General features: G+C 41.7%; 1 protein-coding gene across 4 annotated transcripts in view; it reads left to right on the top strand.

Annotated features, from left to right (window-relative positions):
- The window catches only part of Sybu (syntabulin), a 103467-nt gene that overhangs the window by 29691 nt on the left and 61673 nt on the right, over window positions 1-12103 (top strand). The window contains exons 2-3 of one of the 4 annotated variants that reach the window (XM_076835612.2): window positions 8016-8096; window positions 9796-9997. In XM_076835612.2, coding sequence (XP_076691727.2) covers window positions 8073-8096; window positions 9796-9997 — 226 coding nt within the window. In that variant the 5' untranslated portion in view covers window positions 8016-8072. Of the gene's footprint in view, window positions 1-8010; window positions 8097-9792; window positions 9998-12103 lie in introns of those variants that run through there. The other 3 variants (XM_076835611.2, XM_076835610.2, XM_076835613.2) reach the window with 3 other exon arrangements.

Here is a 12103-nt window from a genome sequence, read left to right as displayed (position 1 = left end):
AAGGGGCATATGAGAACTCTCTGTGCTTTTTGTTTTATTTTTTCTGTACACCCAAAACTACTCAAAAATATCTAATCTATTAAGTAAAAATATAGAACTGGGAATAGATTACATAGGGACCATCTAAGTATCATTTACCATTCTTTTTGGAAGAATTTATGGATTATTTAGCTACAATTGAACCACATGGTTTATCCTCTCCAGAGTTATTTTGAATTTAAGATGGGCAGAAGAAAGGAGGAAGAACAAGAAATCTATTGTTGAATCCCAATTTGCACAAGGGACTGTGGTGGGTTTATTATAAGTTTTATATAATTTAATGTTGGGTCTAAACCTATGAAGTTGGACCACATGTGTATTTTGCAAATCAAGATACAAAGACACAGAGATGTTACCTAACTTTTCTAAAGTGGCTCAGGGGGTAAGCAGAGAAAAGGTTTGGAACCATTGTCTATTGACAATGAGTACATGATCATTGTCCCACACTCCCTGAATAACTATTCTGTTCATTAACATTCAGTTGTTTTATATAACCTTAGGTTTTGAATATTCTCTGAAACCATGATTAGAAAGTTTGAAGAAAGTCACCAGTAAATGTTACCTGTCAAAAGAAAGATTCACTAATGAACCAATAGGTGGCAGTATAACATGGCAGTCTTAAATATTTAAATAATCTTGTTAATTGACAATTGTTTGAGGCACCAGGTGTCGTGCTAAATATTGTGCTTGGCCCTGTGCTAGTTGATAAAAAGAAGGAGAGAGAAAAATAAAGGATATAGAGGAAGAGGAAGAGCAGAGATGAAGTAAAAGGAACTTTCAAAAAGCCAAAATTATAATAGGACCTATATATTCTTCAAAATTCATCTTAGAACTCAACCCTGGAAGTTCCAGATGCCATAAGCCCTCTAAATACCTATATGACATGGTGCCAATAGTAAACAGTGTAACCACTGATAGAATGTCCATGTCTCTATTAGCCCATGAGACACTTTGGGGATGGGAAACTGCTCATCTTTGAATATCTTGGAACCAGTAGCTGCACCAGTGCCTGGCTTAGATAGATATGAAATAAACATTAATGGACGAATAAACGAACAACTTAATTAAAGATATATAACTCTTTATCACTTCTTCTCTTTAATCCTCTTTAATCTACCTTTGGGAGAAATTCTATCAATTCTATCTATCAAATGTTGTATCTTTTTCTTTAATGAAAATAAAGTTCTTTAGAATCCTCTGATTAGGCACGCGTAGTCATCAGACACATCACCCATTGTGCTATTGGCTTGATAGTAAAAGGGAACTGTCTTTAGGATGAGGAGAATGTTGAACAAGCCACTGGCAGCCATAGTGGTTGGAATATTTTGATCCTGAGGAAGAGAGGGTATCTAACAAGCTCTAACCATGTGCCAGACATAAATACTAGATTTGTCTAATCCTTATAACAATATTATGAGCTAATTACTGTTATTAAGTCCATTTTATAGGTGTGAAAATGAAGCTCAGAGAATCTAATTTGTCCAAAGACATTAACTGGTGCAACTGGATCTTCCTTTTTTTTTTTTTTTTTTTTTTTTTTTTTAACTAATATGCCCTTATCAGATTCTAAGTCCTAGAGAGGTTAAAAACTTGCTTAAAGTAACACTGTCAGAAAGCAAGGGGGGGGGTGGCGGGGGGAAGGACTCCAGTCCAGAATCCAGGCTTACAGGACTCAGGGACTTGTACTTCTTATTCAGCTACATTTCCTCATCACACATCTCTCTGTAGACTTGGAAAACCCATCTTGCTCTCCTGCTGTCTCCTGAATTAGCATCACATTAAGGGAAGCCTGTAGTTGGGTTTCTTTATAGAAATGGATGGAGGTGTTTTTCTCCAAGCCCCTGAGTTAAGGTAATTTCTGTAGCTTTAGCTTTGCTAATTCTCCACTACCAACTCTCAAAATTTTGGCCTGGTCCAGTTGCCACCAGGTCCTGATAATCAGGAAGCCATCCTAGAGCTTCCAAGCTTCTAACAGCACCCCCAGCTATTCATCCACAGTATCTCAGATTAGTGCCCAGGCAGAGGACAGACAGGGGTGAGTAACTTCATGGGGAAACAAGGGGCATTTGAGCCTACAGTCATCTAAACAGCCAGATGCATTGGTATCAACAGGCTTAAAATGCCATATGTCACTTAGAATTTTATTCTCATTTTAACAATGCTATTTTGATGCATAGTAAATAAGCCTGAAATCAAAAACACAAAAATGCTAACAAAAGAAATATGGATCATTGATATTAGTGCAATAAAATAAATGAGTTTTTTTGTTTATTTTCAAAATTTTTGATGATGTGTCTTCAATACCTTCAAAATCAATATTAAAGTTATCTTTTTTAAAAAAGCATTTTTCCCCCTTTGGAAGTAGCTAAAGAGGACATGGATAGATGAAACAATATAGTCCAGATGCCCAAATTGTAGATTTATCTTCCTACAAATTTTTCTGCAGTGAATTGGAGAGGAACTAGAGTTCACAACAAAGGCTATGTTTATTCAGTGAGTCACAAGACTTAAGGGATGAAGGAAATTGGTCCATATGAATGACTTAGGAGATAGAAATAAAGCAGCAATCAAAACTGCCCTCAGCTTTACAAGAGCTGACTTATGGACCAGATCCTAAATAGCCCACCTGTCTCCTGGGTTCCTTTAGCTGCCATCCTGGCAGTTCACCTCTAGGGGCACTCTGATCTGTTTTACAATATTGCTCAGGTCCTTTGAGTCTTAAACCCCCTTCCCACTTCACCTCATCTTTAGCAGAAGAAAAGGCAGAATTGTTTCAAAAAGAACACTAGAAAGGGGAAGAGAAAATAAGCACAAAACCATGAGAGTATGGAGACAGATCCTTTTTAATGTAACTTGAATCTAGCTATAGATCTGTTTTCCGAGAAGACAGATTAAAAATTTCTTTTCCAAGCCTAGATTGCTGTGGATTCTGAATGAATCCTTCAGAGCCTGGGTGCCTTCTCTGCTCCTGCTGCATCTGAGAAGGGTCTCAGCCTCCACTGTAGATCTGTTCTGTAGGTCGCTAACCTGCTGGGTGAGGCAGTTTCCACCTGCCCTTCTCTCACCTTCTGGTCTCTCAGGGAAGAAAAGTGCTTCTCTTTCAGGCCCAGAATTCAACATCTGGATATGGCCTTCCTGTGCCTTCCTCCTTTACCCTTCCTGTAAGTCTGTGAGATCAGCAAATTATCCAGTCACCCAAAGAATTTCATTAGGCAAATGTCAAGACTCCGTCTTTTACCATATGGCAAGTGTCATACTCATCCTTTCTAGTGGATCTTAATTTCATCCTAATTCATTGTCCCATTATAAATACGCACCTATTTGTCCACCATGTGTTCCCATTTTGTTTAAAATAATCACTGAGCCCATGTTTTAGCTAGTTTCTTACCCTATACTCTCAAATGGGTAAAAGGCCAGAAAAAATCCAATAGCATGTTTTAGAAGACCACCTCACATGTGCTTTCCCATCTGAGAAGCAAAAGATTATATCCTTACCATCTCTCAGAGCCCATTCCCAGTCCCAACCCCTGCCTCTTCATATGGAGTTTTCCTTAATTTCTTTCCTTCCCTGAGAGATGCCTCTGGCTGAAAACTCATTTGCAGACCAGAGGTACTTGACACACTTGGAACCCAAAGAATGTTCATGCCATCCTGCCTCCAGCTACCCACTCCTCTCTCTACCCCAGGTCCTCTCTGAGCCCCCTCCTCAGGTACTGATCTTGCATAATTCTAATCATTACGAATTTATAGCATCAAAAAACCTTAACCATATAGTAACAATAACATATACAATAAGAGGAGGGTTGATCACTCACACATGCTCTTACAGGAGAACAGGCAACTCTCTCCCTGGTAAGAAAAACATGGGTCTCCACCCCACCAAAAAAAAAAAAAAAATCCCAGGATGCCCCAGAATTCAGTTTCTTTTCTTCATGACGTGTTGTAAAGCACGTCAGCTGCTCCTTGTTGCTGTGCAGATCACCCAACATCGGGTCACTGAGAGAGACGGCAGCACTCCGCTCGCACAGCTGATAGGATTAGGAGCTGGTGCTTTGTCAGCCCTGAGTCCAAGAAAGCCCCAGCACACGCAGGTGAGATGCAAGGAAGAATGGATGTGGAGGACTGTGGGATGTTTTGGTTGTATGGTACACACATTTTCTCTTTAGCAGTGAATTTGTATTGTCTTTTCTGTGAAGTTTATAGTGTGTGTGTGGGGAGGGGGGGGTCCTGTCGATAAAAACCTGTTTTTCATCACTCTTCTGGTTTCAAGCATTGGCCACAAGCACCTCACTGGATTTGTGTGAGGCTCAAATAAGATTATATATGTGAAAGAGCTCTGAAAATTTAAAGTTTTGCGCATATGAAATTTTACAGAAAGAATTAAATAATTTATCTGATGTTTGGGTCCTAATTAGATAAAGACATTTTTTACCCCACCCCCAATCTACAATATTCTTTCTCCTCTGTTTCTTACCAGGCCTAGATAGGTATGTTAACTATAATCTCTAAGGGTTCCATCTTCTTCAAGCAGTGGATATTTTCTAAAATCCAGCAATTCATTTGTTTTTCAAGGAAAAGCCACAAAATTGCAAAACAATATAATAAAATAAGTATTTAAGTAGAACATGGATGCATAAGAATATGATAAAGCAGATGATAGATGAATATATTCTGCTGGATTAAATTATGTCTTTGATGGTGTAATCCAAGTGTTATATTTCTCCAAGTGACATGAGAAATCCTGGAATGAAGCTAAAGACAGAAAAGATATTGTCATTTGTAAAACTTGCCTCTTAAAACAACAGAAAAACAGGCTTGGGTTCCAAAAGTAGAGAGCTAAGAAGCATCTGAACACTAAACCATCGCCTTTTCCCTTGGCAAGGTTGCTATGGTGACAACAGGGCTACTGCACAGCTTCTCAGTGCCTGCATTTCTGCAGTAAAAGCTTTCATTGAACACATGTTGGATTTTTTAGGCACACACCCCATCATCAAATACAAAAACATATTGGAGTCAGCTTTATCCAAGTCATGTGCTAATAGAAGTTGTATCTATGTTCTTTATCCTGTCCCTATAGGCTCCTTAATGTAGTTATGGGATTTACTTGTTCATGCATTCATGAGACAGTTACATTGGTGCCTACCGTGTGTCAGGAATTGTGTTAGGCATTGGCTACAATCCCTTGGTGAAAACAAACAATTAAATGGGGAGTTCTGACATACAATCATACAATCATAATGGCTCACCTAGGGGTAAATGCAGGGGTCCTGGAAGTAGTAGGGAAGGTTTCTTGGGAGAAGTTGTCTAAAATGAAACTTAGTGTATCCTTAGGAAAAGGAGAATAGGTGGAGAGGGTACAAGTAATGTTCTAGACAGAGACCCCAGCTTGTGCAGCAGTGTAGAGGAAAAAGAGCAGGAAATCTCCAGGGAACAGAAGTGCTGCAATTTTAGCATATCCATTTGTAACTGGAGAGCCCCAGAGCTTGATGGGGTGGCTGGAGAGGGAGGATCCCTACAAGAGAAAAGGCAAGAAATGAGATTGGAGAGGTAAATAGAGCAGCCAGATCCTGAAAGTTCTATGTGCCATATAAGGAAGTTTGAATATTTCCTAGAGATCAACAGGGAGATAATTAATGAGTCTTTTGTTTGTTTCTTTTGTCTTATTGTTGGTACTGGGGATTGAATTCACCACTGAACCACATCCCCAGTCCAATTTTGTATTTTATTTGGAGACAGGGTCTCACCAAGTTGCTTAGCGCCTCACTTTTGCTGAGGTTGGCTTTGAACTCGTGATTTTCCTGCCTCAGCCTCCCGTAAACCCCTGGGATTACAGGCATGTGCCACTGCGCATGCCCAGCCCATTCATGAGTTTTAGTGGAGAAGCATGGTTTGATTTAGCCTTTCATGAAAGCCTTGTGGAAATATTGAAAGACAAATTGGCAAGAATGGAATAAGAAGTAAAACTGGAAGAAAGACAACTTTAAATAGATTCCTGTTGAAACGGTGTAGAGTGATTATGGTTTAAACTCTAAATGAAAATAATGGAGATAACAGTGGACAGAAGTGATCTGATTCAAGCCTTTTAATACCAGAGTAACATGGAGATCACTTGGTAGATTATGCCATGTGTGGGTAGGGCAAAATGGAAGAAGTCAAGAATCACTCTGAGGTTCTGACTTGAACAACAATGGAGGATGTTTCTTTTATTGGGTTCCCAAACTCAACACTCAGTTTTTGGTAAGGAACTCATCTTATGACTTAATTCCTATATTACTGTAATATGACCCAGCCTCATAATTTTAGAAATAACAGACTGTATGAATCATCTTGAACTATCACTTTCCTGAGGCCCATATTTGAGATAGCTGTGGGTGTAGGAAAAATGAATTAATTACCTATTCACCCCAAATAAAGAATTCTAAGATTACTAACCCCGCTGCTTAAGAGATTTAGTAGATTGAAAAGGAATGAGAATGTATGGAATAAAATCTCTTTGGGGGTTACAGGAGGAAGGTAAATTAATTTCAATAATCCTGTAACCTTGGGATCTTTCTGTACTTACAACATGCATCCCAAGGTTTGAGAGCTGAAGACTCAGGAGGAATGCTGTTTGGAGGGCAGACAAATGAGGATGATGGAGGTTCAAATACAATCTCCAGCAATCATAGTTCTTCCAACTAGTGTGTAGGGAGCAGACTGTTCACCCAACATTTAGAATTTATTTATTTAGAGTTTTCTCCAAAATTGAGTAAAATATATGTAAGTCATTAGGTTGAATTCCATCACCAGGTAAGATTTAATAATACCAAGTGTAATAAATCAAAATATGTACCTTGATTCTACATCGTTAGATGGGTTTCTTAGTTTTTTTAAACAAATATATTTGCATCACAAATAGTTTTTCTGCCTGTCACTAAAAGGCATCAGCAAATATTGACTGGACCACCTGGACCTGACCTAACCGCCATTTGGCCAGTTCTGCTCAATCAGCAGAGTACGATTTTTTTTTTCTCATATAATCTTCAAAGGTGGGTATTATCATTATGCTTCAATTTAACAAGGAAAAACAAAGTTCACGGGGGTCAAGAACGCTAGGCATGAAGGCTGTCAGCCTGAAGTGATTGGGGTGCTGGCATGAACCGGTTTTCTGAGTTCAAGTGCAGGTTGTCCCCACAGCAGTGTGCCTGGACAGCTTGGGGCAGAACTGTCGGGTCATCCGCCTGGCTTCCCTAAGCGCCAGGAGCCTTCTTGTTTTCCTGCGGTGCTGGGCTGCGCTGCCAACCCAAGGCCCTTCTGACGCAAACCCCCAAGGAGATTTCAGCCTTTGAAATCCAGGAACCATGACGCTGGGCCAGTCCTGCAGCATTGGCTCGGCAGGGGTTCGGGAGAAGGGGGACCTGCCACGCCATCCTCGGGTGAGGTAACTGTAGGTAGCTGGACGTTGACTTAAAACCGAGAGGCCAAGCAAGGATCACTAGGGGAAAACTTTCCCTTTCCCCGTTTTGGCTCTCGGTGATGTGGCAGCTTTTCTCAGCCTTTCCACCCAACGAACACCACTATCAAACCCGAACCCAGGTGTTTGAAAAAGAGGTAGGGGGTGAGGACACCTCTGGGCTGGAGATGCTGCTAGCCTCGGCCAGCCTGCAGCGGGTCACGCTCAGCAGGGGAGGGGGCGCCCGGCACTGGGTTTGGGGTCGTGCCAGCAGCGATACCCCGAGGGCGTGCGCGGAGGCACGGACCGGCTGCCCGGGCCAGCAGGTGAGGGAGGTGGCCGGGAAGAGCCCCGGGAACAGTGGCGGCCACGGCCGCTGGCGGCACCACGTGTCCGGCCGGGGCGGGGCGGGCGGGCGCGCCCTCGGAGCCGAGCACAAACCGCGGCGGCGGCGGCAGCGGCGGCGGCGGCGCGTCGGACCCGCAGCAGCCGCCGCCCGCCTCCCGCGGCGCTCAGCGCAGTGTCTTCGCTCCTCTGCACGCAGGTGCCTCCTCCTGGACGGCGGCAGCGGCGGCGCGAGGAGCAGGCGGGCAGTGGCGTGATGGGGCCCCTCCGGGAGAACAAGGTAAGGAGGACACGTCGTGTGGGCGCGGGTTGCAGTGTCCAAGGGCGCCTAAAGGAGGCAAGGTGGGCACTGAGGGGTGAGAAGGGGGCCAGGTGAGGACAGGACGGGGGTGGCATTTAGAGTTGAGGTAAAGGGGTGGAAGGAAAGGAAAAGGATATTTGCTTAGGTGATGCGATCTGGCAAATGAGGAGATGGCACCGGAGGAAGATATTTGGGGGACTGACATGAGAATTGAAAGGATTAACTACAGAGGGTTAATCCTGTGTCCTGAAACTGAGGGTTTGCGGTGAAGCTTTCTGTTGACGTGGTGTGTGTGTGTGTGTGTGTGTGTGTGTGTATGTGTGTGTGTGTGCGTGTGTGCTGGTGTGGATAAAAAGAATTTGATGTATTCGTGATTGAGAAATAAGGACTCCAGCGTGTCAGTGACCCAGCGTTGGTAGAGTCTGCAGTGTGCCAAGCAGAGTGGCTGGCGTGGGATACCTGCTGGGCGACTGACGTGTAGGGCGGATCCAGAGGCTGGGTGCGGTTTGCAGCCCCTGGATAGCGCGGCTGCCTGAAGGCACCTCAGATGTTCCCTGCGGCTGGGGTTTTCCCTTCAATTCTGCACTATGCTGGTCTCCCCGAGGTGTTTACTTTGGCCTTGACCCTTCCTGGTAAGCTGAGGAAATGAGCAGGAGTTCATGTTGCAAAATGGTGTTTGTTGCCTAAGCCAAAGCCCTCTTTGAATTGCAGAGGTTAGAGGGAGCCGTAGAATTTTTGCAGAAAGCTTCCATAAGGGTGGTGGCCGACCTGAAAAATCACTGAATTTGAAGCTCACTCTGTTTCTAGATGATGTACAGCCTTTGCCTCCTAAATTTAGTCTCAGTTTCCTTGTCTGTAAATAGGAACATGAATTAGTGTCTTAGTGTTGCAGCCTGGGGTGTCAAGATCAAGTGAGATAATGGTTGGGAAAGAACTTTAAAACTGAGCAACATTTCAGAATATGACTTTTTATGCATTTTTAAAAAACAAGGCATGGCAAGGTATTTGTGCTGCATTTTTAAGGAGGGAGAAAGAGAAATCTCTTCTCATGGTGTACTGTAAGGAAAACAAAAGCTAAACATGATGTAAAAGGTGGAGCCATCTTCCTGGGTATTGGATTTGTGTTTGCTTTTTCTGTTGGCAACAAGCCTTGTGTACCAGGATATTAATGAATAATTAAGATCCTGTCCAGAAGAGGAGGGATTTCAAGGATAAGTGTGTGTGGTCCATCAGAAAAGAATGGTTCCAGGTACAGAAGCTACTTTGTAAGGAGACAGACAGGAAAATAGAAGTCAAATTGTCACAGTTAATTCAGGTAGAACAAAATGGAAATTGAAAGGAAAAGTATGCTGTAATCAAGAGCCACTGGAAGCCAAAACCTTGAATTGATAGAAAAAGCCAGAGTGAGAAGGTGAGTCAGGAATGGCATGGGGGAGCAAGCGGTCAGCCTTCCTGAGCATAGGTGGAAATGTCACGTGTGCTCTTCACTTAATCAGAAAGGTAAGCTCAGTGCAGAAGTTTTGGACCTCATTTCAGTGACTGAGATAAGGACTACTCTGGAGAGTCCGTGTTTGGAAATGTAACTTCTTAGAAACTGACCCTTGAAGGGAGCAGTCAGGAGTTGAGAGGGGGCAACAAGTTTCCTTTTGTTTTCTTTCTGATGTCCAATTGTGAGAAGGAGCACAGAGTGCAGCATCATGAGAAGGAGATTTCTCGAAGCCGGATTCCCCGGTTGATTCTTCGGCCCCATCTGCCCCAGCAACAGCACAAGGTGTCCCCAGCCTCTGAATCTCCCTTCTCTGAGGAAGAGAGCAGAGAGTTCAACCCCAGCAGCTCTGGGCGCTCAGCGAGGACCATTAGCAGCAACAGCTTCTGCTCAGGTACAGTACATGAGAAGCCACCCAGCATGAAGCATGTGCATGGCAGGTGAAATGTGAATGGGCCTGGGCTTCGCCCCTTACTGCCTAGAACTGGACTTCTATTAGGGTGATTTGTGTAAGGCTGGACCTTTTTGGCTATTCTGATCTATTGGCTCTTTTGATCTATTTGCTATTTAGTTTCATATATGCAACCCAATGGAATCTCATAACTGTTTCTATGTGTTTTTCTAATTTCTAATTTAGAATAGAAAATCTAACTTTTTTCCATGAGTGTTTATATTGAGGTTTCTTTGCTTAATCTAGAAAAGATATTAAATTGAATTTTATACTTTCAACCTCTATAAGCCTATACTGTTGATTATTGAATCCCTAAAATAAAGCAACTTCTAACAAATGTGGTCAAGACCAAGGAAGGCTATACTGTGGGACTGGCCTTGTAATTTAGTAACTGACAATGTGACTTTAACCTCCTTAAACCCCAATTGTTACATCCATAATGTGGAATGATGATACAGGTTGATTATCATCTATTTAACATGCTTAGGACAAGAAGTTTTGAATTTTTTAAAAATTTGGAACATTTGCAATGAGATATCTTAGGGATAGAAGCCATATCTAAACACAAAATTTATTTATGTTTCATACACATCTTCTACATATTGCCTTGGGTAATTTTATATGATATTTTTCAGTGCACCTGATTTTTGCCTGCCACCTGTGGCATGAAGTCAGGTGTGGAATATTCCACTTTTGACCTTATGTTGGTGCTCAGAAAATTTCACACTTTAGAGCATTTCAGCTGAGCACAAAGATGCTCAACTGTACCTACTTTGTAGAGTTTCTGTAGGAGTAAATGAGACTCTTTTCCTAAATGTACCCCTAGCTCAGAGTGTGGCTTAGAGAGATGTTTAATACAAGACAGTTGTTAATCTGATAAAAGTAGAGGTCAGTTTTGGCCTCTACATTCATCATATTTTTGGAAATTTCCTTAAAGTTGCAAAGGTATTTGATAAGGGAACAGATCTCCTCACTCCTAAAGGTATGACCATTTTCACTTGACAGAGCTTGTGATACCTGTTGAAGCAGATGACTGAGAAAGACTTGTATTCTTTAAAAAGCATTGGAAATTTGGGTAAAATTTAAAGGAGCATCAGCTTGTGATTATTAAAGAATGTTTCATGGTGTACTGTAAGGAAAACAAAAGCTAAACATGATGTAAAAGGTGGAGCCATCATTTTTTAGAACTTACTCAGGGAACTTGTAATTTGAATATTAATGCATGAGTGAGAAAGGATGTGTGCATCAAGATGCTGTCTAGTGCTGTCACTTAGCAAGACACAACAATCCACTGCAGTTAGTGTTGGAAATCACATTTTCCTAGTATTTTATAAATGCAGCTTTGGATGTACTGCATACTTCCACAAAATAAGTCCATCCCATGCAGAAATTATATGTGAGAAATATTTTGCTGCCTTCATTTAAAAAAAAAAATTTCTGAAGACATTCTCTGCATGGTTCTGAAAAAAAAATTCTACTTAAATATTGTGTTCTAAAACTTATTTCATAACACTTGAACATGTGAATCAAGTGTAAAATGAAAACTCACTGAAGGTTTGCCTAATATTCTCCCAAGGAGAAAACAAAAGGATCATTGATAAACTAGGCCCTTAAGGTCCCTGGAACCTGGAGCTGAATTTGCTGTTCACTTTAACTCTGTTTTGGAGCTCAGGGCCCACTCTGCTAAGTGTAGAGACGTCATTTGAAACTACTTTGTGCACATAACTCAATTCCACACTTATTCCTGATATTTTCCCATGTCATTAATTTCTCTGACTTTAGGGTGAGTAAAGTGAGAAGAGAAAAAGTTTGTCCAAACAAAATGAAAGAGAAAACCTAAATATATTCTAGAAAATATAAAGGCAAACCAACAAAATTATTAATTTTGGTCATGAATCATGCTCTCCCAGACCCATGTCCTGAATCATCTCTTCTTCCCAAAAGACCTGTCTCCCACTATGGCCATAATGGTGTACATGAAAATCAAAAGTAGATATTGATCTTTCTGTCATTAACTAGCTGAGAATTGAGAGGCAGAAACATATAATT

This window comes from Callospermophilus lateralis, chromosome 16, assembly GCF_048772815.1.
Source record: "Callospermophilus lateralis isolate mCalLat2 chromosome 16, mCalLat2.hap1, whole genome shotgun sequence".
Classification (NCBI taxonomy): domain Eukaryota; kingdom Metazoa; phylum Chordata; class Mammalia; order Rodentia; family Sciuridae; genus Callospermophilus; species Callospermophilus lateralis.
This window is presented reverse-complemented; position numbering and strand designations above follow the sequence as displayed.